The sequence below is a fragment of the Elgaria multicarinata genome, chromosome 6, assembly GCF_023053635.1.
Source record: "Elgaria multicarinata webbii isolate HBS135686 ecotype San Diego chromosome 6, rElgMul1.1.pri, whole genome shotgun sequence".
Classification (NCBI taxonomy): Eukaryota; Metazoa; Chordata; class Lepidosauria; order Squamata; family Anguidae; genus Elgaria; species Elgaria multicarinata.
Genome location: NC_086176.1, coordinates 102,737,374 through 102,762,816, shown reverse-complemented (window position 1 = coordinate 102,762,816; position 25,443 = coordinate 102,737,374). Strand labels below are relative to the sequence as shown.

The 25,443-nt window shown below is 44.2% G+C and overlaps 1 protein-coding gene across 3 annotated transcripts in view; it reads left to right on the top strand.

Moving 5' to 3' along the window:
• The first annotated feature begins 21,871 nt into the window (after positions 1-21,871).
• The window catches only part of MALT1 (MALT1 paracaspase), a 56,844-nt gene continuing 53,272 nt past the window's right edge, over positions 21,872-25,443 (top strand). For 2 of the 3 annotated variants that reach the window (XM_063128194.1, XM_063128193.1), the window contains exons 1-2: positions 21,872-22,026; positions 25,209-25,375. In XM_063128194.1, coding sequence (XP_062984264.1) covers positions 21,872-22,026; positions 25,209-25,375 — 322 coding nt within the window. The remainder of the gene's footprint in view (positions 22,027-25,208; positions 25,376-25,443) is intronic. The other variant, XM_063128195.1, reaches the window with a different exon arrangement.

Here is a 25,443-nt window from a genome sequence, read left to right as displayed (position 1 = left end):
GACAATGGAGGTAGGTTATATGATTGTTGTAATGGTCTCCAGAGGTGTTACCTGTGAGTACTCCTCTCTGTGCATGGAGGGAAGACAATCATGCTCATTTTTAAAATATACCATTTCGTTTGTAGAAAATTTGACGTAAGCCTAGTACGAAGTGCTGTCCGAAGAACAGAGAAAATCTCAGCAACAATAAAAAGTATACCTTATCTGTGCTCAGATGCTGATTAGTTCTTTTTGTTGGAGAGTCTTAGAATAAGGCTTATTGTACAAACAGCAACACTGGCCATGATAAAAAGGCATTGTTTAAAAAAACCCATAATTTTTAGCCAAGTGATAACTCTTTTTAAATAAATTGACATTTGCCCCTGAGTACTTTCCCTAGACATGAATGAACCAACAGGGAAATTAAGTGCATAGATATAATTATTCTAGTTTGTATGACGAAGTATTCATACTTGATTGCAAAAGACTGAGGGTTGTTTCACTCTGTTTCCTCTGCTGCAAACAAAAGGCAATCAAAAGAGCTACTTAAGTTGTTATCTTTTAAAATGTCACACAACCTCTCAAAATACTGAGGACTCCTTTAGGGTTGTGGGAAAAGGGAGCAGTTGGAGCAGTTAGAAGGTCATTTGGGAGCCCTCCCAGATCAAAGGGCTCCAGACTGGTGCCCTGCGGCTAGCCCTGGTGGCACCCCTGAGCAGTCCTTGCTCTCCCAATCCCCTGCCTTGCTATTTCCACAGAGCCACCTTCTGCTCCTTATTTTACACAAATTCCTCCAAAACTCCTCTTTTTCTATCTCTATGTTAGTTCTATTAGAACTGGTATGCTTCTCCATGTGTCAGGGGGCTGGTATACTACTAACCAAGATGTTTTTCTCTTCTGTAATGTGTGTATTTGTCGGTCAAGGACAAAACCTATAAAAAAATAATAAAGTCCATGCTTTTGGACTTTAATGAGCGTTTTTGAGCTAATTTTCTCATTTTAGTAGTAGCTATCTAGGGTGACCATATGTAAAGGAGGACAGGGCCCTTCTATCTTTAACAGTTGCATAGAAAAGGGAGTTTCAGCAGGTGTCATTTGTATGCATGCAGCACCTGGTGAAATTCCCTCTTCATTGCAACAGTTAAAGCTGCAGGAGCCCCACCCTCTTGACCAAATACAAAAGAGGGCAGGGCTCCTGCAGCTTTAACTGTTGCGATGAAGAGGGAATTTCACCAGGTGCTGCATGCATACAAGTGACACCTGCTGAAATTCCCTTTTCTGTACTACAGTTATAGATACAGGGCCCTGTCCTCCTTTACATATGGTCACCCTACTATTACCCGTTTGTTGGAGCATAATGCACCACATGTCTGGTAAAGGTCCCCTTCACTTTTGCATATGTTGTTACACATGTATACACACAAGTTCAGAAGTGCATGTGAATGGGGATATGCAGAAACACCACGGAGCGCGATAAGCACTTCATATTCAGAGGCAATATATCTCTGAATCCGAGAGGATGGATGATGGACAGTTAGGTATTTTCTTCATGCCCTTTAGGTGAGCTCCTCAGGGGCATCTGGTTGAGCCCTGTTGCAAATAGAAAACTGGACTAGCTGGGTCTTTGGTCTGCTCCAGCAGGCCAAGTATTCAGTTATATCCAACCGTACCCATCCATTCACAGAAAGCTCTTTAATCCAGTAAAGCCTTCAGCGAATGGAAAATGGTATGATTGTTTTGCTGATTTCCCCATTTCTCTGCTGCTCACACATCTAAAAATTTGTTCCAGTGTTGGGGGGCCCTCTGGAACTCTGTTTGGAGTAGACATTCGTCAGCTGCAGGAGAAAGGAGGAATCTCTGGAAATCGTCTTTCTTCCTTTCCATTCAAGAAGTTTCTGCTGGCTACAACCCATTATGTTCCAATGGTCAAAGTTTGCTGCATAATCTAACAATTTGTGGGTTTCTATTGGTCATGAGCTACTGAAGGCTTTGCACATGTGTCAATGCTGTTATTGAATCAGGAGTAGCCATTGTCATAATCAGAACCACTTTTAATGGTAGGGAGTAGCACACACACCTTTGAGTGGCAGAAGAATGTATTTGTATTCAAAGCAGTACATGGCAGGGGTGAACTGATATTAACACTAGCGTTTACCAAACAACACAGAGCCAACATCCCATGTAACACAGCAGGGGAAAGTTATGATGTGAGTGGTGTGAGATAAATAGCTACTTTCGAAAAGATATTTGAACGTAAGTATTACATCCGATAAGGAATGCCGAATTCGGTCCCTGGAGTAAAGAAAGTAATTTCCAGTAGATAAGCAAAGGATAGGATGGAGATGGGCAACAATTGAGCTGAATTAGATCTTATGGAAGAAATTAAATAGAAAAAAAGTGAATGCAGAATGAAGATTGTTTTTAAGGGGCTAACTATATACGCAATGTGCAATAAAACCCAAACAGCTTTAAAATGAAGACCATCATGGGAGGCTGCAGTTTTGAGTGGAGCAGCAACAAAGCACTCTAGCGTTGGGAGGGTTTTACCCTTAAAGGCGCCATAATAAGGTAAATAAAGGAGGATAAGTAGACATTTAGCCTTTTGCCTGCCATCCAATAGTTGTTTTTAAACAGATATTGTCTGTCCTGGTACGTAATCTGTTTTTATGCTTTGTATGGTTTTAAAATTTGTATATCGGTTTTTAATGTTCAATGTTCTAACCTTTTGTAAACTGCCCAGAGAGTTTTGGTTATGGGGTGGTATATAAATATAATAAAATAAATAAATAATCCCTATTTTGTTAAAAACAAAACACCCTTAGCTAGGGTTGCCACCAAAAAAGAGGACAAATGACAACACCTATTTGCATATTATAATTTACAGTATATACCTTACCATAGTGTGGAAGAGTAAGTGATCTGTGTTTTTTGCTCAACTGACAGTTCAGATTCTTTTGATAGCAATTCCAAGGCTCTTCCTCCTGGTGGTTCTTTATCTTTATAGCAGACTTAGACTGGACAGCCCTTCAAATGCTGAACTGGTGCTTGGCCGCGACAATGGACTGGATGAGGGCTAATAGACTGAAACTCAATCCAGACAAGACTGAGATGCTGCTGGTGGGTGGATCTTCTGACTGGATGGGGGGTGTTCAACCGGTTCTGGATGGGGTTGCACTCCCCCTGAAGGAGCAGGTTTGTAGCTTGGGGTTCTCCTAGCAGGGCCGGTGCTACCGTAGAGGCCACTCAGGCGGCCGCCTAGAGCGCCAAGCTAAGAGGGGCGATGGGCACAGCGCAGCACTCATGCGCGTTGGCTGTGAGCCGGCCCGGCCCGAGGTGGGCGAAATGTCACCCCGCGCCCGCCCAGCCGAAGCAAAGCCAGGGACGCTGGGGTGGGGGTGGGGCAGCTCCACATTCGGACTTCTGGAACGCGCCCGGAAGAGAGAGAGAATGTATGGGTGAATGGGGTGCATGGGGTCTTTGAGTGAATGCATGTGTTTATGATGCATGTGTTTGTTTGGAGTGAGTGATGCTGAGTGTGTGTGTGCACGCGCGCATGTGAGTTGGGGGGGATGATTTGGAGGTGATATTCCTATTAAATAATGCATTTTAGACCCATAGACGTTCTTTTCCAATTTGTTTGCTAAAATTGGCATGACGTATTTCTTGCACTTTAAAATAAATTTAGCAGTTTCAAGTTTTGTGCTTCTTATTTTTTCCAGGAAACATATGTTCTTAAAAATCAAAGTTGGCAATTTTTGGGGTGGGGTGTGTGTGAAAGTAGCTCACCTTGCCTAGGGCGCAAAATAGTCTGGCACCGGCCCTGTCTCCTAGAACCATCTCTGTCACTTGAGGCTCAGGTGGCCTCGGTGGCACGGAGTGCTTTTTACCAACTCCGGTTGGTGGCCCAGCTATGCCCCTATCTGGACAGGGATAACCTAGCTTCAGTTGTCCATACTCTGGTAACCTCCAAATTAGATTACTGCAATGCCCTCTACATGGGGCAGCCTTTGAAGACAGTTCGGAAGCTGCAGCTTGTGCAGAATGTGGCGGCCAGAATGATAGCTGGAACAGGGAGGTTTGAGCATATAACACTGATTCTGGCCCGCTTGCATTGGCTGCCTGTATGTTTCCAAGCCCAATTCAAGGTGCTGGTTTTAACCTATAAAGCCCTACATGGCCTGGGACCACAATACCTGATGGAATGCCTCTCTCGACATGAACCTACCCATACACTGCTCTCAACATCTAAGGTCCTCCTCTGAGTGCCTACTCCGAGGCAAGCTCGGAGGATGGCAAGAAGGGAGAGGGCCTTTTCAGTGATGGCCCCCCGACTGTGGAATGATCTCCCCGATGAGGCTCGCCTGGCACCAACACTGTTATATTTCAGGCGCCAGGTCAAGACTTTTCTCTTCTCCCAGGCATTTAACAGCATTTAACAACACTAAGTTTGTTTTTTTAATGGACCCCAGAACTGTTGTTTTTTAAATGGATACTCTTGTTTTTATACTGTTGTTTTTATGTTTCTGATGGTTTTAAATTTTGTATACTTTTTAATGTTTACTGTTTTAACTTTTGTGAATCGCCCAGAGAGCTTTGGCTGTGGGGCGGTATATAAATGTAATAAATAAATAAATAAAGGACACCTTCAAAATAGAGGACAGTCCTCTGGCATATCTTCAAACAGAGGACTGCCCTTTGTAAAAGAGGACACATGACCACACTCCCCACCCCATCCCGGGCTTCCAGATTTATGGTTATGCTTAAAAACATGCTTAGGGAATGTGAGGCAGGGAGAGTAGATACGGGATGAAAAAATCTTGAGCAAAAAAGGCAGCAGAGAAAGGATTAAGCCTACACCTACATGCACTCTGCACAAAATAACAGCCACCCAAGGCTGCTTTTTGTGTAACAACTATTACTACTACTACCATCGCTACAACTACATGTGCCAGGTCTTTGTGTGTAATGTGTAGCTTGCTAACTCAGGCCCACAATTATGCAGTTTTTCAGAATGGTGATGGATGATAGCTAAGAAAGCCATGAAGATCTAATTGAACGGCTGGTGCAAATAAATGCACTGCAATAAGAATGGCCACATTTGCGGTTGAAGGATGTTTTTTTTTAAAAAAAAAATCAGTGAATGTTTCCATCTGGGAACACTGAAGGAACTGCCACATTCAATTACAAAAAAATAGCTCTTTTTTCACTTTGTGATGGTGTTTCTTGCACCAGAATGGCTAACATCATATTTAAGAAGGGGGGAGGGAAATGACAGTAACCCAGGCAACCTCTGTCCTTAGCAGAAGGACATATACAGGGGCTACATTACATAGCACCGTAATGGCTTTAATCCATGCAGGTGGTACACAAAAAGCAGGGCCCACATTGATTCTGGAGCACTGGGGGGTGGGGAAGAGAAAACAGCGTCGACAGGATGTATGATATTTGTCGTAGTTTCCACCACCTGCTGTTTTAAGCTCTGGCAGCTGCACCCAATCATTTCAATTTCCTTTACATATTCATGGGGGCTTTGCACATATTCTGGTATCTCACTGAGGGGAGCTTGGAAGAGAGGAGGCTGACCCAAAGACTGAGAAAAGAAGGTGTGTTTTGATTTTCCCTCCCATTTCGTTTTGAGCACAACTGCTACAGCAATTCATAACAGCACGTTAGAGTTGGATACAGTGCTGTCATTCCATTGATGGAACTGCTTCCATCAGCAGAACGGGTGCGTGGGGAGGCTGTGATTCTCCGTTCCCTCCCCACAACTTCCTGTGTGTCCTCAAAATCTGCTCTGGAGGCCTTTGAAGCCTTCCAAAACAGATCTTTGGGTGGTGTGGAGGGCTGCAGATGGAGGAGAAAGACAAAAAGTCCCATTCTGTTAGCAGACTTCTGCTAGCATAACGCTGGATTTAACCCTTGGTATTTGTGTATTGTATTTCATCCCAGTAATTCTTTCAACAGTCTGTAAAGTATGTCTGTATTATTACCAACCCTCCCATGCTACTGATGGGGGAGGGGAGTTTTAAGACGCTAAGGCTGGCTTGTTCAATGAGTTCATGTCTGGGTGAAATTTGAATCATGGATGTCCTAGCTCAGAGCTCAGTCTTTTAACCACTCTATCAGGTTTCCCCAGCTTGGTGCCCTCCAGATGTTTTGTACATTTATTTATTAATTAAACATTTGTATCCCACCCTATATCACTGGGATCTCAGGGTGGCATACAGATAAAATCAGAACAATGTAAACATAAAAAAAGTTTTAAAACGCAAAAAAAAGAAAAAAAGAAAAAAAGATACAATTGTTAACAAATTAAAACCAGTAGAAATTTTTAAAAAGCAATAAAAACAATTAAAATCAATTAAAACTATGTGTGGCCATGGAGAATTTAGCCCTCAAAGGCTTCGACAAAGATCCATGTTTTAACTTGGCACTGAATAAAAACAAATGAAATAAAAACAATTAAAATCAATTAAAACAATGTGCGACCATGGAGAATTTAGCCCTCAAAGGCTTTGATAAAGATCCATGTTTTAACTTGATGCTGAAAAGAAGCTAGTGTTGGAACCAGTGTTGGGCCTCCAAGGGGAGGGTATTCCACAGCCCAGGTGCCACAACAGAGAAAGTCCTCTCCCACATCTCACCATAGCGTATGTCTCACGTTGGTGGGATGCGGAGGAGGGCTCCTCCAACAGATCTCAAATCTCGGGCAGGCATATATAGGGAGAGGTGCACCCTCAAGTACCAAGATCCCAAGCTGTTTAAGGATTGAAATGTTATTGCCAACACCTTGAATTCCGACCAGAAGCATATAGGCAGCCAATGCAATTCTTTTAAGACTGGTGTTATATGGTCTTTATAGGAAGTTCCAGTGAGCAGCCTAGCAGCTGCATTTTGCACTAGCTGCAACTTCTATGTCATCTTTAAGGGCAGCCCCTTAAAGTGCATTGCAGTAGTCTAATCAGAAAGTTACCAGTGCATGGACTACTGCGGCTAGGTTGTCCTTGCCCAGGAAAGGTCGTAACTGGTGCATCAGCCAAAGCTGACCCCAAGTACTCCAGGCCACCAAGTCCACCTGGGCCTCCAATGACAAGAATGGATCTAGGAGTACTACCAAGCTACATGCCTGCTGCTTCAGACGGAATGCAACTCCATCTAGAACAGATCACCTACCCAATTCCTAGACTTGGGAACCACCAGTCCATCTTAGCAGGATTCAGCTTCAGTTTATTACCTTTCATCCAGCCCATTTACAGCCTCCAGGCACTGTCCAGCACATTTACCACCCCAGCTCACTCCAATGACAAGGAGAATTAGAGTTGAGTATCATCAGTGTACTGATGACATCCACCCCCAAAACCCTTAATGACCTCACCCAGCAGCTTCATATAGATGTTGAACAGCATGGGGGATAGAATACAGCCCTGTGGCACCCCACAGCTTAATAGCCATGGGGTAGAACAGGAACCCTCCAATACCACTCTCCAGATCGGCCCTACAAATAGGAGTGGAACCACTGTAACACAGTGCCTCCTACTCCCATCATCATCATCATCATCATCATCATCATCAATTTATTTGTTACCCACCTCTCCCTCTGGATCGAGGTGGGGTACAGCATAAATGCAAATGCCATAAAATACATACAATTAAAACATTTAAAACTAATACATTATTAAAAGCAGCACATTATTAAAAGGCATCTTAAAATTCAAGTGGGTAGGCCTGCTGGAAGAGATCAGTCTTTATACTTTCTTGCAGAGCCGATCCAGTACCATGATCAATGGTATCAAAAGCCACTGAGAGATCCAGGAAGATCAACAGGGTAGCACTTCCCCAGAGCCCCAGAACATTCAGGAATCCTTCAGATTCCATGAGTCTCTGGGGGCGGACCATCTTAATCGCCCCCCCCCCCCTGTGTAGTGCATGCATGCGATTATGGGCACCTTCAAAGGAGGGTGGAATAAAAACTTAGACGTATGTATGCATCACAAAGCTGGAGGGAATCTACACATCGTTGTGAGGGCGCTTACATGTGCCCCCAGTGCGCCCCCACAACGACTGTGTAGACCGAGAAAGAAGAGACAGAGGAAGAGGCGGAGGAGGAGGCGGCGGCTGGGGAACCGGCTGCGTCCTTGCCGCCGCCGCCTCCTCCTCCTGCTGCCGGGGTAATAGCCACCCGGGTCTGAGAGCTCGGCTTCCGCTTCCGCCGAGCTCTCCGACCTGGGTGGCTCTTAGCCCGGCAGCAGGAGGCCGGCGGGGAGGCAGCAGCGGCAAGGACGCGGCCAGTTCCCCAGCCGCTGCCTCCTCCGCCTCTTCCTCCGTTTCTTCTTTCTCGGTCTACACAGTCGTTGTGGGGGCGCACTGGGGGCGCATGTAAGCGCCCTCACAACGACGTGTAGATTCCCTCCTGGATACAGAGGAAATGCCAGGTGACAGGAGTAGGTAGAAGGTGACTTCTTTCTTCCTGGCAGTCTGCCCCTTGAAAAGCCTGTGCTGAGTGACCATGCAGAGTCACAACCCCTCAATCCCCATGCCCCAGCCTATTCCCATTCAGTAGCATCCCCAACCTTCAGAAGAGACTTTGGGGGAGCGCCTGGCAAAAGGGGCACCTCCCACCCAACCCCTTCCAACAGCACTTCTCTGCACCCAACCCATCTATATGCAAGACACGAATTACAATACACAATGGTTGTGCTTATCATCCAGGGCAGGATCTACACTATTCATTACACCGTTGTTTAAGTGCATTGTTGCGTCCTCCCTTGCTACGTTACAAAATGCAACTTGAGCCCAGTCAATCGAAATACCTTTTCTTCTATCGTTTTACCCCGGCACACTCTTCTTTAGAACGTTCTTCATTATGCTCATACCGGTTCTGAAGTAAACCTCCTTCTTCCGGTGACTCTGAGCTAGACCTGCCGTAATAAGCCGGCAGGGAGGCGGGGCGACGCGTAGGGACGAGGGAAGCCCTGCAGCGTCTTAAAGGGGCCACGTGCGCCCCGAAAGATAAGCATTTTTTTAAAAAAATTAAGCCTCTGTCCCCTCTTTCACTGCCCTCCCTCCCCCTTCCCCTCGTCGCGTTGTGCCAGCTCTCCCTCCCCTAGAAAAGCCCTCACTTGTCCTAATCAGGAAGCAAAGACCATGGTCACGAGACATGACTTTGAAAGACGGCATTGAATACAACGAAAGGTTGGGGCACATTGTTAGTTTTAAAACAATTTTAACAGAAAGTGGAACGGTTTTAAAAGTCAGAAGAAACGTAACAACAGCAGCATCACGTGACTGCTGACGTCATCTCTGCCAACTTGTTACGTTTCATCTAGACAAGTGTAGACGGGCTCCAGGATAATAACTCTCTATACATCAAAAAATACATTTCCAATGAGCATTTCTTTCTTTCATTATCACTGTAATTCTGAAAGCACTTTGAGCAAAACTAGATGAGACACAGTAGACTCGGGAGCTGAAATGCAACTGCAGCGAGCTACGAATTTAACGTAAGACTGGTGGGTAAGGGAGCTTATGGGAAGGGGAGATTAATCCTTTCTTCATAGCCCATTTCGCCCGTCAAAATTATCCTGAACAACTTTTCTCTGTGTAAGTTAAAAGACGCAAGGATAAAATTGAGAGACAGACACACCCCAACTGTATTTCACAATATAAATGGAAAAAAAATGGTAAATTGCTTTAACATTTATCTCATCTCATCTAGTTTATCCCTTACTCAAGGATAGAAATGGACATATTTAGGACTGGCGTCTTAATTAATCAAGTTGATGGTACCTTTTAAGCAAACCTTTACTATAGTGCCTTAATATTTTCCTCCCAAACAGCTTGGTAAGTGATCCTAATTGCAGCTCAATCTAAATAGGAGAAATCTTGCCCATCTATACTTTAATTTAAGAGGAGCTAATTAAATCCAGTCAAACATGACACATGCTGATCTTCTCTTAATCTATTTTTAAACGTTAAAGCCATAACTCTATCTGATATATTCAACATGTGCAGTTTCTTTGACCAATGGTTTCAGTATGTATATGTTCTATATATTACACACACACACTAAGATCGATGTCCGTTTTTCAGATATTTCATATAATGAGATAGAGAAAATATAAAGTTTATAATTTTAGAGATTAATTGTTCATGTATGGACAAGGTCTGATGATTTTATTTCAGTCTTCACTTCCTACAAAAATCTGGCCCTTAACATGACACTTAACACTTAAGGGGTATTATTTAAGGACTCCGTAGTAAATATTTAAGGGATATTTATTTAAGGACACCTTAAAAAATGATGAGCAGGCAGCAAAGCCTAGTAAGACAAATGGGGATTATTTATCATGGATTATATAACAAATACCAGTGCTGGTTAATCATACGGTTTAGGGTGCTCTAGAAATATGAAAACAAGAGGAAAGTTTGAGCCATTTGAGCTTTCTTGTAACAAAACGGAGAAAGCAATTGCAACAGTAAAATGGACTACAATGACTCTTCTAAATGAAATGGTAAACGAACGTGCACACTTACATTGGAACGCTCTTTATAGAAGGGCTTGTGTGACATGCAAAGAAGGATGATTTGTCCCTCGGCTGTAGTGGTTCTCTTTGACAAAACCAAGTTGTAAGTAATTCCTGCTTGTGGCAAGGGAGGCTGAAAATATCAATGTTGTTTTGCTGGGTCTGATCATATCACAGTGTAACTGTTAAGGGTGGAATATTTCGTTACATAGAAGCAGGTGACTCTTGGCGGGAGAGTGTGGGTCTGGCCCTTCAGGTCACATCTTCCCCTTGTTAGACTATATAAAAATAATCCCTTTGCTTTTTAATGGAAAGACACATGGGCATAAAGTTTATTAACTCTTTTTTTTAGTCAAGTAGCCCAGCTTTAGTTCATAGGCAAGTTCTTAGTTACACAGCTGCTTTCGTGAGTAGAAATTAAAAGCCATTACTCCCCTCAGTGTCTCCAGTTGCCTGTTATGGGTTCAATGGAAGCTTTGGCAAAAAACTGAGACACGTGGAAATAAATGAAAAACACAATTAACTCAGGAAATTAGGGAGATTTAACTGTATCCAGCAGAAGAGAGAGTACACTTTGCAAATGCTTATAAAAATGAACACGATAATCGATGCAAGTGCCTGGAGAATACAATAGGCATTGAAGATTACCTTAAGCCATTTTAGTGAATTTAGGCATAAGAACTATAAAAGTATGTGTGTATATATAACAGCACAGCTACTGATGAGTTCGGAAGCCAAAATGTTTATCTCTAAATATATTTTGAAATTACTCTGTTGTTTGTCTATTTATCTTGATAATGGGCACATGAAATGAATTATCTTGATTCAGTCCAGTATCCAAGGCAGTAAGCCTGTATACACTTGCTGTTGGGGAACATGGGTGGGAGTGTGCTGTTGCACCATGTCCTGCTTGAGGTTCCCTGGTTGACAGCTGGTTGGCCACTGTGGGAACAGAGTGCTGGACTAGATGGACCCGAAGGCCTAATCTACACCAAGCAGGATATTGTACTATGAAAGCGGTATATGGTTTGTGTCAATGGGCCCTAACAGTTGTCAGTGCACTTCAATACCGCTATAAAGCAGTAGTGTAGCTCCTGCCTTTTATATACTGCTTTCATAGTGCAATATCCTGCTTGGTGTAGATTAGGCCTAAGTCTGATGCAGCATGGTTGTTCTTATGAATTTTTTTAAAATGTTAGCTTTGCATTGAAACTTGTGCACTCGGAACCAGACCCATCCTGAAGTGAGAGATGCCTGTTTCTGTTTTGCTAATTAGCAGCCCTGCAAAGCTGTTTTAAAAATGGGGAAGCAGTGTTCTTTAGCTATCTCTTCCCACACACAGAGATACCGGATAGTATCGTGTGTGTGTGTGTGTGTACACACATGGCGATGACACAGGGAAAGGTCATGGAAGGGAAGGCTTAAGCACTGCTTTTCCAATCTTCAAATCAGCCCCATGGGGTTTGTAATTAGCAAAACAAAAACCTTGAGAGACCCTAATAAGTGAGGATCTGGTTTGGACCCCAGTTGTACATACTCAGGCTACTATTCACATTGACATGATCCGTCTAACCAAAGTTAAAAACTTTTAAAGCCCATTTTAAAACACCTTTGCTTAACTCTTCCCACTAAAATCAAGGCAGCCCAATATCTGCAAAACTATACTTCCTACGAGTGAACATATACATGTGAATGTAGGCCCCTACCACACCTCGTCCCACGTCCCATCAACTCAAAGCTAGATTTCGAATCAATCATTCTCATAAATCTGTATTACTCCTTCATCTCTAAGAAGTGTCTAGTTGGACTCATCATTGGCAAAAATAGAAAAGAAAAAAGCAACTGTTTATTGTCCATCCAATTGTGAACCCTCAATTGTGTAATAAAGAAACTTACTGTCCCAAAGTGCCTGATCTCTACCCATATCACAATTTTGCATGTTATGAAAGCTTCAGCCCACATACAGGTTGAGTTTGGTTACACAAAAAACACCAGTGGTTTTGGAAGTCAATTGTCAGTGGAATGGTCAACTGTTGGTATTCGTGTCATCTGTTGGGCAAAACCCACCTCACGGTTGAGGTTTTTTTGCCAAAAATACCACTGGAGAAACACAAATGGCTGCAGAGTTGACTAGTCACTCAACTGGTGGTTTTTGTGTTGTCTGAATTGAGCCAGTGGAGTTCGCGACCCATTGAGTGGATTTTTTTGCCTGGCTACAAAGTTCCGCAGCAGGAGTGGCCAAAACTGAGCCAGCTACTCTTCTACAGCTGGCACAATTTACAAAGTCTGCTGGGATAGCACCAGTAGGACTGAGGAAAGAGGGCGGGCGGGGAGAGAGGTGAAGGCTGTGTCAGCCAAATGCTGGGTGGACTGTAAATCCACTCAACATGAGCTTCATCCGCTCCACAGGGTGTGGCACCATGTCACGTGGGGAGTACCCACAAAAAACAACAACCATCAGTTGACTGCAACCCCACCATTAACTAATGTGTTGTCCAAACACAGCCATAGTTAACTAATTGCAAGAGTAAGGGACTGCCTATACGGGAGCAGGTTGCCACAGTGCTAAGCAAAACCCTGTGCTTTTGCTGTGTCTAGGTGGCAGTGGCTATGGGGGTTTCTGGTGGCCAGGCCCACCCCCTGCCCTCTGCTTGGCTGGCGACTAATCAGGGGTTGCCATCCTCCCAGCCACACATAGAGGATGAAGTGAGGTTAGATGGCAGAAGCGCCGTGTTCGCCTTGCTCCATCCTGAAAAGTCAAAGTAGGTCCCCTACTTTTAAAATGTGGAGCTTCTATGGAAAGCCCAGCAATGGCTTTGAGGTAGCTGCTACATTGCATAATCAACTCAGTGCCACCATGGAGCCACCTCAGGACTGCAGAACATATAGACAGCCCCTAAGTACCAGTTTAGAAAAGATAAATTGCTGGGCACCTGCAGCACTACCACAAAAGCTCTTATCCACATAGAAGGACAAAATAAAATAAAATAAATAGGCAGAAACTCCATTTTAAAAAGATTTTACCTCATGCATTCACTCACACACATTCATTCTTTGCATGTCAGCAATTCTTTGTCCAAGTGGATGGTGCACTGGTGGTAGTAGACGCAGTTGTAAAAACCTTTAAAATATGAAAGAACTCCTACACCAGAAAGGACTTTTTGGCAGTATTGTAGGCAGGTATCATCATATCCTTCCTCCGTTCCTACAAGGAAGTACAACAGTTCCAGGCGTGAAGTATAGAAGGGAGAAAACTAAATGGGGAGTAATTGCTTTAATTACAAGTATGTGTGGATAATTCAGAACCCAAATGCTTAGCAGTGATGTTATCACCTGGCACAGAATCAGATTTAAGTACTTATGCATGTGTGTGTGTGGGGGGGGGAGGATAAACACCAGCTAACTTTATTTTTCCCCCTCACAGGGCTCTTGTGCTTTTAATAGTTGCATCACTGGTAGAAATCAACATGCGAAATCTCCCCATGTGGTGAGAGATGGTCCTTCAGATATGCTGGCCTAATGCAGTTAGAGATTTGAATGAAAGAACCATCATCTTGCATTTGTACATAGTGCAGCTTTCCTCAACCTGATGTGCTCCAGATGTTTTGGAATACAACTCCTAGCATTTTTGACCACTGGCCATGCTAGCGGATGGGAGTTTAAAGTCCAAAACATCCAGAGAGCACCAGGTTAGGATAAGCTGGCATATGAGCTCATTTGCAAGACCTCATTACAAATCAGTGCCAGCTTCAGATTTCTGAGGGCCCTTGAGAAAGACATTGATGATGCTATATAAATATAATAATAATAATAATAATAATAATAATAATAATAATAATAATAATAACAACAACATCCTCATTGGGTCCTCTGTCTCAGTGAATTTACCTTCTTGCTGTCATTGTCACCAGCTTCTATTGCTCCTCATCCTCTTTCTCATCATTGGTTCCACTTGCTTGCTTGAAAGGCAGAGAGCCAATAAGCAAGTAGGCAGTGGCATCTACTGCTCCTCCTAACCACCACTGTTATGTGGGCCAGAGGAAGAGGCAGGTGAACAAGCAGGTTGCAATGGTGAGGAAGAGCAGCAAGTCCATGGGGTCTTATTAGTGGGACCCTGCTGGGGTGAGGGCCATCAGCAGGCGCCTAACCATGCCTATCCTTGATGCTGGTCCTGGCACAAATCTCATCTCAGTGGGGAACTCACTGAGTGTTCTTAGGCCAATCATTAGCTCCCATTTCTCCTCCCCCTCCCCTTCTGCCAAGATCATACTCTTCTTATACAAATCTATGGTGCAAACATACTTAGAATACTGTGTACAGTTCTGGTCACTGCACTTAAAAACGGACATTGTTAAGTTGGGAAAAGTGCAACAAAGGGCAACTAAAATGATCAAGGGGTTGGAGTGACTGCCCTGTGAGACACGATTACAATAGCTGGGATTGTTTAGCTTAGAAAACAGGCGAGTAAAGGGGGACATTAAAGTGTACAAAATTATGTATGGTGTGGAGAATGTGGATAGGGAGATGTTTTTCTTGGGACTTGAGTAACACTACATGTTAAGTAACATGAGAGTACCTCTGAGCATGTGAAATGCACATTTCGTTTGCAGCTGAGTAACTCCAGCTAGCCCCCACACTTCTAGGATAGCTAAAAGAGATTCCAGGTCAGAAGACTGGACCCAGGCCAGGCTAAGCTGCAACACATCTAATTTTAGAAATGAAGTCCTGGATAGAGAGTGAAGCTGGAAACAGTAGAGTTACAACTATTTCTGTGTCTTTTTCAATGTGATATTTGAAAACCTGACGGCAATCAGTAGACAAAACTTCTATTTTCATTGATCAAGTCAAATGAAATGAGAGCCTAGAGAGGAGAATCTACCAAGCCCTGGTCAGTGATAGCTGCATGTGTAATTTTGAGCAGGTGAACAGAATCATTTTGCAGTCTGAGAGACCATATGAAGATGGGGAAGGACGCTGAGGAGGATGGAAACAGGGCATCTAAATTCTATAAGGGTCAGCGGTGGTGACAGAATAAATTACGAAGGGACTTTAGTCAATGGTGGGTTAATAGTCAACTCACAGTTGGTTATTTTGTGGGTACTGCCCACACAACATGTTCCTACACAACTGTGGAGTGGTTGTGGCTGGCACTGAGTGGACTAACAGTCAAGCCAGCATTTGACTGACACAGCCCTCTCCCTGCCCTCAATCCTCCCTCAATCCTCCCGGTGCTTTCCCAGCAGGCTCTGTGAGTTGTGCCAGCTGTAGCAGAGCAGCCGGCACGGTTTTGGCCACTCTTGCCTGGGAACTCTGAAGCCAGCTGAAATAGTTCACTGTGTAGGGTGACCTTATGAAAAGGAGGACAGGGCTCCTGTACTTTTAACAGTTGTATTGAAAAGGGAATTTCAGCAGGTGTCATTTTATTAGGGGTGTGCTCCTCTCCGTTATGGATCCCCGGAGAGGGCCAATCCAGACCTCCAAAGCCCGGTTTCAGATCGGATCGGGGGACGTCCGGATCAGCCCAAAGCGGTTCAGACTGGTCCGAAGTGATTTGGACCAATCCGAAGCTTCAGAGCTAGGTAAGTGGGGAGGGGAGCTTACCTGGTTCCCCGTCTGCTGCTGCTGTGGTCCGTGCAGTGACGGCAGTAGAGTCAGGTAAGTGGGGAAGGGGAGGGGCTTTTCTGGCTCCACTGCCACTGCGGTCCATGCGGCAGCGGATGGAGGAGCCAGGTAAGGGGAGAGGGGTGCTTATTCAGCCCCCATTTTGTCCCCCCTTCCCCACTTACCGGCCTCTGCCATCCGCCACGGATGCAAGTAAGTGGGGAAGGGGGGCAAAATGGGGGCCAAATATTGATTTGGACCTCTGGATCTCGCTCTGGAGCGGATCGGGGGAAGGTCTGGATCGACCCAAAGCGGTTCAGACTGGTCCGAAGTGATTTGGACCAATCCGAAGCTTCAGAGCTAGGTAAGTGGGGAGGGGAGCTTACCTGGTTCCCCGTCTGCTGCTGCTGTGGTCCGTGCGGTGATGGCAGTAGAGCCAGGTAAGTGGGGAAGGAGAGGGGCTTTTCTGGCTGCACCGCCACTGTGGTCCATGCGGCAGCGGACGGAGGAGCCAGGTAAGAGGAGAGGGGTGCTTATTCAGCCCCCATTTTGTCCCCCCTTCCCCACTTACCGACCTCTGCCATCCGCCGCGGATGCAAGTAAGTGGGGAAGGGGGGCAAAATGGGGGCCAAATATTGATTTGGACCTCTGGATCTCGCTCTGGATCTGGAGCGGATCAGGGGAAGGTCTGGATCGACCCAAAGCGGTTCGGGTCTGATCCGGAAGGTCTGGATAGAGATCCAAAGCGGTTCGGGGAGGGGGTGCACAGCCCTAATTTGTATATATGGAGAACTTGGTGGAATTTCCTCTTCATCACACCAGTTAAAGCTGCAGGTGCCCTGCCCTCTTTTAAATCTGGTCACTCTGGTATAGCTCGTGCAGTTTTAACTGCTGTGATGAAGAGGGAATTTCACCAGGTTCTCCATATATACAAATGATACCTGCATATATACAAATGATCCCTTTTCTATGAAACTGTTAAAGATACAGGAGCCCTGACCTACTTTTCATGTGGTCACCCTATCACTCAACCCTGCAAAATAGTCCACCGAGCCCGACAGACAATACGCTAACCAATGGTTGTGCAGATAGTCAACTTTGTAGAGCATTGGTTATTTTGAGAAAATAGTCACCTGTGGGGTGGTTTTTGCCTAACAGACAACATAACCAACCGTTGACCACTCAATTGACAGTTGACTACTTAAACCACTGCTGGTTATCGTGTTATCTGAACCCAGCCAGTGAAACAGCTAGGTACTGTGAGGGTTGCTTCATGTGTTGCATTTTAGTTCAGGGGTGTCAAAACTCAGGCCCATGGGCCAAATTTGGCCCACCTGGTGTCCTAATGTGGCCCTTCCTTGATGGACACACACTCTTCTCCCAACACTTTGGGGGTTTCTTGGCATTTCTCTCTGTAACTGTCATCACATGGGGTAAAATCACATTTCTTTATCATTGCTTCTCCACACTTCCTCATTCTTTCCGGAGGGGAAAGTTGAAGTAATCAAAGACCACATGACCCATTCAGGGGCCGTTTTCAGGGGCACACAGCAGGAGATTGCGGCACATTCCATTTTTTAAAAAAAGTCAGAATAAAGGGGGTCTATTTTGCTACGGAAAAATGAGTGGGAGGAGCACAGGAGGCAGAAGTCATAGTCTAAAAGACGTGCACACATCCGTAAGTGGGCAGTGACAAGCATGTGATAAAACGCTCTTCTGATAAACCTCTCTCTGTGTTTTTCTTCGTTCTAAAATTTAAATGCCTTTCCTAAGGCTTAGTTTATTTATTATTTATTTATTGCATTTCTATACCACCCAATAGCCGAAGCTCTCTGGGCAGTTCAAAAAAATTAAAACCAATCAAACAAAGTATATAACAACAGTATAAAACCATGATATAAAATATAATATAAAAGCACAACCAGGATAAAAACAGGAGCTTTAAATGCTAATTGACATGACTGAACTCCATGGAAATCAATGCATGCTACACTTGATGACCTAAGTTGGAAAAGATGAAGGAGCAAGTCTCTATGGTGAAAGAGGGTCATCATAGGACGAATGCAATTGGATACAATAACTATTGCACTGTTGTTATGCTTTATTTGAGTATAGCAAGGGCCTCCTTCCCTATCCCCCTCTGAAGTGCCTTTGGTAGGGTGACCATATGAAAAGGAGGACAGGGCTCCTGTATCTTTAACAGTTGTATTGAAAAGGAAATTTCAGCAGGTGTCATTTGTATATATGGAGAACCTGGTGAAATTTCCTCTTCAACACAACAGCTAAAGCTGCAGGTGCCCTGCCCTCTTTTAAATCTGGTCACCCTAGTATAGCTCCTGCACCTTTAACTGTTGTGATGAAGAGGGAATTTCCCCAGGTTCCCCATATATACAAATGACACCTGCTAAAATTTCCTTTTCTATACAACTGTTAAAGATATAGGAGCCCTGTCCTCCTTTTCATATGGTCACCCCAGGCTAAAGCCTATGTATTCAGGAGCTGAGGTCGCAGTTAATTAAATACATAGAGTTTTATCCATTGATAGTCTAACTTAAATCCCATTCATCTCAATGGTTCTACTCTAAGAAGGACTAAAATTCAACATTTTCTGGGAAATGCACATCATTGATTGATTGATTTCCAAGTAAATCCTGTGAGGATCTATTTATGTCCCATTAGTGTTACAGGGTATCCATTGTTCTTCAAAGGATTAGGCTGCTATCTGGCCTAAGATGGTTTGCAAAGTTACCATATTTCTTCGATTGTAAGACGCCATCGATTATAAGATGCACACTAATTTCACTACCACCAACAGAAAAATAAACCCTAAGACACACCCGCGATTCTAAGTTGCACCCCATTTTTAGAGATGTTTATATGGGGGGGGGAAAGTGCGTCTTAGAATTGAAGAAATACGGTATGCTATTTTTTAAAGACTTCTCCCTTCTTCTTTGTGTGTGTGCATGTGCAAACTTTTGCTTTGTTGGTCCCTGATCAACAGTAGGTTGGCCACTGTGTGGACAGAGTGCTGAACTAGATGGACCCTCGGTCTGATCCAACATGGCAATTCTTATGTTGTTAAACAAAATTAGCCATGCAGGTGACCATATAAGACTCGAATGAAAAGCAAAAAACTTAAAGCAGTCAGGGCAGAAAAGTAATCCAAAGAGTGTGACACAAAACGTTTATTTTTGGATCTTTACTTCATTTCTATGCATTTCTATTCTATGCATTCTCTATATGACAATCCTACCATCCCTTGTTACACATGCCTCTCTCACCTCTGCTGTTGAAATGTTGACTGTGGTGTCAATCCTTGGGGCAGGGTACCTTTTACTTATGGTGAACATGCACCTGGCTGGCAGTATGTCTCATAGTATGCCTCAGGCAATTCCTTATTCTAGATCCAGCCCTTGTCATTTGAAAAAGAACAAAGAAAAGAAAAAATCTGGGCTGCCCTTAATTCCACCTTTTCTCTTCCCGGTTGAAAAGGCTAAAGAATCAAGAAAGGGCAAACAAACCATTTTTTGTTTCAAGAAAGGGCAAACAAACCTCTTTCTTCTCCTTTCTCATTCCCTAGACTTGAGGACAGTGTCATCTTGAAGAACAAGCGTTTACACAGGTTTTCCCTGCCATATAATTGCACTGCTCTGTTTTACTTTCTGTAATTTTTTTTAATGTGTTTATTACTTTGTCTTTTATATTGTCTTTTGTAAACCGCTTACCAAGCTGACGATATTGTGGTATAAATCATTTAAACCAATAAATAATGGTCAACCTGCCAGCCCACTACACAGGAGCACTGGCTCCATGGCTAAAAGTTGTTGTAGTAGTTGCCCTATTTCTTCGATACGAAGACGCACTTTTTTCCCCATATAAACATCTCCAAAAATGGGGTGCGTCTTAGAATCGCGCGTGTATCTAGGGTGACCATATGAAAAGGAGGACAGGGCTCCTGTATCTTTAACAGTTGTATTGAAAAGGAAATTTCAGCAGATGTCATTTGTATATATGGAGAACCTGGTGAAATTTCCTCTTTATCACAACAGCTAAAGCTGCAGGTGCCCTACGCTCTTTTAAATCTGGTCACTTTAGTATAGTTCCTGCACCTTTAACTGTTGTGATGAATTTCCCCAGGTTCCCCATATATACAAATGACACCTGCTAAAATTTCCTTTTCTATACAACTATTAAAGATACAGGAGCCCTGTCCTCCTTTTCATATGGTCACCCTAATCTTAGGGTGTGGTTTTTTGTTGGTGGTGGTACTGAAATTAGTGTGTGTCTTACAATTGATGGCTTCTTACAACCGAAGAAATACGGTAGTAGTAGTTGTAGTAATGATGGTTCAGTCTATAAGAGCCAGTGTGATGTAGTGGCTAAAGTGTTGGACTGAGAGTCGGGAGATCCGGGTTCTAGTCCCCACTCGGCCATGGAAACTCACTGGTTGACTTTGGGCCAGTCACAGACTCTCAGCCCAACCTATCTCACAGAGTTGTTGTGATGGAGAAGAGGGGGATTATGTACGCCGCCTTGGGTCCCTTGGAGGAAAAAAGGCAGGATATAAATGCAATAATAAATAAATAAATAACTAAATGATGATGATAATCCTCTAGCCACCCCTGAGCAGGGTCCATACTGGAGACGGCCTACTGCGACGGGTGGGGCCCAGGCTGAGTGCGGAATACATGGCTAGTTTGTTGTTTGTTCGTTCAGTCGCTTCCGACTCTTTGTGACTTCGTGGACCAGCCCACACCAGAGCTTTCTGTCGCCGGCCGTCGCCACCCGTAGCTCTCCCAAGGTCAAGTCTGTCACCTCCAGAATATCACTCATCCACCTTGCCCTTGGTCGGCCCCTCTTCCTTTTGCCTTCCACTTTCCCTAGCATCAGCCTCTTCTCCAGGGTATCCTGTCTTCTCATTAGGTGGGCAAAGTTTATTTATTTATTTATTACATTTTTATACCGCCCAATAGCCGAAGCTCTCTGGGCGGTTCACAAAAATTAAAACCATCATAAAACAACCAACAGGTTAAAAACACAAATACAAAATACAGTATCAAAAGCACAACCAGGATAAAACCACGCAGCAAAATTGATAGAAGGTTAAAATACAGTGTTAAAACAATATAATTTAAATTTAAGTTAAAATTAAGTGTTAAAATATTGAGTGAATAAAAAGGTCTTCAGCTGGCGACGAAAGGAGTACAGTGTAGGCGCCAGGCGGACCTCTCTGGGGAGCTCGTTCCACAACCGGGGTGCCACAGCGGAGAAAGCCCTCCTCCTAGTAGCCACCTGCCTCACTTCCTTTGGCAGGGGCTCACGGTACTTCAGTTTTGCCTTTAATACCATTCCCTCAAGTATTGGCTAGTACACCATGTTATTCTTACTTCGACTGAAGTCCTGTACGTTTCAATGGGTCTACTTGAAGTAACACTAGATACTGCTCTATGAAGCCCCGCAAGGGCGGTGGTGACGGGAAGCCTCCGCCTTCACCCTCCCCCGCCGGCCTAAGGTGAAGCAAGGCGAGCCCCAGCCGGCTTCCTGCTACGAAGGGGATTCCCCCGCCTGCTGCTGCTGCTCTTCCTGGGCCCGGCCCAGCCCGCGACGCCTCCTCGCGTCCCGCCCCCGACGCGGCCGCCGGAGTGCCTTCCTTCCTTCCTTTCAGTTTCTCTGCCAACTCTTTTGTGTTCAAACACCTCCCTAAATCCGAGCGTGGCGGGGGTTGCTTGGCGCGAGCGGGCGAGTGAGCAAAGCCGCCTTCTCCCAGGATGGCGGGGTCGCTGGCGGCCGCCCCCCTGCCCATAAACCGCCTGGCGGAGCCCCTGCTGAGGAAACTCAGCGACTCGCTCGACCGGGCAGCTCCGGGCAAAGGCTGGAGGGACTTGGCGCAGCTAGCCGGGAGCCAAGGAGGGGTCAGGCTGAGGTGAGAGGCTACCTACGGGCGGGGCGAAAGGGTGTGTGAAGGGGGGGGGGGCGGGTTATGCTTGCGAGGTTGCTTTGCCTCAAGTTGGGGAAGGGGATGGCTCTTTTTTTGAGGAGCGGGGTGGTGGTGTTGCTGAACAATTCGGGGGCAGCCTCGAGGGATAGTGGAAGTCTTTCAGGCGCCACAGAACAGAAGATGAGCCCTGCTGGATCAGACCCAAGGGTCCATCTAGTCCAGCACTCTGTGCCCACAGTGGCCAACCAGCTGTCAATCAGGGAACCACAACCAGGACGTGGTGCGACAGCACCCTCTCACCCATGTTCCCCAGCAACTGGTGCACACTGGCTTAGCGCCACGGATACTGGAGGTAGCACATAACCATCAGGGCTAGCAGCCGTCGATAGCCTTCGCCTCCAGGAATTTATCCAACTCCCTTTTAAAGCCATCCAAATTGGTGGCCATCGCTACATCTTGTGGTAGTGAGTTCCATAATTTAACTGCGTGCTGTGTGGAGAAGTACTTCCTTTTATTTCCCCTTCATCTCTTACCAATCAGCGTCATGGGATGACCCCATTGGGTTCTAGTATTTTGAGAGAGAAAGAAATGTCTCCCTATCTACATTCTCCATACCATGCATAATTTTGTACATGTCTATCACGTCTCCCATTGGCCTCCTTTTTTCCAAGCTAAACAATGCCAGCTGTTGTAACCTTCCCCCATAGGAGAGATGCTCCAGCCCGTAAATCATTTTAGTTGGCCTTTTATATGCACTTTTTTCTAGCTCTACAATATATTTTTTTAGGTGTGGTGATCAGGACTGTACTTCTATAAAGGCAGTATGATACTGGCAGTTTTATTCTCAATTCCTTTTCTTATAATGCCTAACATGGAATTTGCCTCCTTTACTGTGGCCGTACACTGGGCTGACATTTTCTCCACCACAACCCCAAGATCTCTTTCTTGTTCGGTCACCGCCAGCTGCAATCCCATTAGGTTATACTTGAAGTTGTTGGTTTTTTGCCCCAGTGTGCATCACCTTACACTTGCTTACATTGAACTGCATCTGCCATTTGGATGCCCACTCTCCCAGCTTGGAGAGATCATAGAATCATAGAATAGCAGAGTTGGAAGGGGCCTACAAGGCCATCTAGTCCAACCCCCTGCTCAATGCAGGAATCCACCCTAAAGCATCTCTGACAGATGGTTGTCCAGCTGCCTCTTGAATGCCTCTATTGTGGGAGAGCCCACAACCTCCCTAGGTAACTGATGCCACCGTCGCACTGTTCTAACAGTCAGGAAGTTTTTCCTGATGTCCAGCTGGAATCTGGCTTCCTTTAACTTGAGCCCGTTATTCCGTGTCCTGCACTCTGGGAGGATCGAGAAGAGATCCTGGCCCTCCTCTGTGTGACAACCTTTTAAGTATTTGAAGAGTGCTATCATGTCTCCCCTCAATCTTCTCTTCTCCAGGCCCAGTTCTTTCAGTCTCTCCTGAGTTGTCTCCTGCTCAGTTCTGACACTCTCTGCTTCTGGTGTGCCCTTCAAGTTTAAATTTGCCAAATGCCCTATACGTAAAGGTGTGCTAGTGTTGATACACACAATTTATTTTTTCTGTGGGGAAGATACCATAAGTTGAGTTGACAAACCATCAAGTTTGGCTTGCCATCAGATTGCTAGAGGTCTTCCACTGTAGTTACACAATTAGGTCCAAAAGTCTCTTGTAAACCCAAAATTGCACTACTCGTAATCTTGTTATGTTTTTGCATTGGGTAAGATTCAGTCATACAATCACTCCTGACTGGTGCAGGCACTTAGCAAAATCACCTGTCCTTGGAGGAAGGTTCCCTCTGTGTGTTGGCATTAGTCACTACTCTGGGCACATGCAGGTAAGTGACTCATGCAGAAACACAGGGTGATAGGCTTTTCCAAAGACGACATAGTTCTTTCTTTTCCTTACTCTAAAAGGAAAACTTTTCAGACCTAAGAGTGAAATGTCTCCAATTTTAATTTGAGGTACTGGGAATGTATTGCAGGTATTAGAAATTAGTGCAAAAAGTAATAATACTGCCTTCCCAATCTGCTCCCATAATGAATTTCTGTGCACAGTTTTGAATCTACCTCCACAAATCCTGTTTAGTTTAGTTTATTACATTGTGATCTCTAAGATGAATTGCTCTCTTCTACTGTTTTGTCAGAGGTGGAACCAACGGATCACGATCCTCATCAGAGTTTCCAAGGGCCAAAATTCGTGATGCAGCATAAAAACTTTTAGGAACTTGAACATTTTCTGAAAAAAATCAGTTCTATATTTTCACTCCGATATTTTTTCTGTAGGAAAATTTCCCTGTTTATTGTTTCATAAAATTAATTAGTAACAATGAATGTACACAACAATACAAGTCAACTTGAGCAACTGGAATTGATGCAACACTAGTCAAATTTAAAATCAAATCTATAATTAACTATTTTTCAAGTGAATATTCCTGTGAAGCTATATATTTATGTACACAGCTTTTCAGGCATGCTAAAATTAGTATGTTAATAGCTTTCAGTGCCTTCATTTCCCCCTCAGAATCTAAATAATGCAAGAGAAGTATGTGTTATTGAATTGTTATGGTTTAAAATATTATCAAGTATTCCTGTAGAAATAATTTCCAAGTAAAGCTTTGAATTTGCTTGAAGAAACCACATGAAAAGTGTTGCATTGATCCCACCCCACAATCAAATAAAATATCCCAGGTTCACTTACTTTTGGCTATTGGGAGGTTGGAGATATTTAAACAGCATGTAAAATTAATAGTTTATACTTTATTTTTAGCTTTGTTTACAAAATTTAAGTCAAGTAGACTGCTAAATTATATTTCCATTGATTTAGGGCAACAGCAAATTATAGACAAGGTTCTACTATTAAGTCAACTTCGGCATCACTGTAACTGGGGAGTAATATTTACTTGATGTGGGTCTGTCCTTATTAACCAAGAAGCAATATTGAGGAAATACTTTGCATCAATAACTGTGAAATCCACATTCATATATCTAGTTCTAGTGGCATTTCTTGGGAAGAGAACCCTTTCTGGGGAGTGTTGTCCTAGAGAGTTGTTTTTATTCCCTATAATTAGTCATGTATATATAAACATATTTCCCAGCATGATTTATTTATTTTTACATGGTGCAATTCTTTGCAGTTCTTTGGAATTGGAGCAATGTTCTCTCCAAGTTCTGGAGCCTGAAGGAAGTCCCAGCAGGAGTCTTCTTCAACTAATGGGTGAAAGAGGCTGTACTGTGCAGGAACTGACAGAATTGCTACAGACTCTAGAACATAGCGAGGCATTTCAGTGTCTCAGTCCTCCAAGTGAGTTTTGTTTCTCAAAATATATCGCCCCTCTGTGACTGTTGCTGAACGTTCTCTTAAAGATGAAT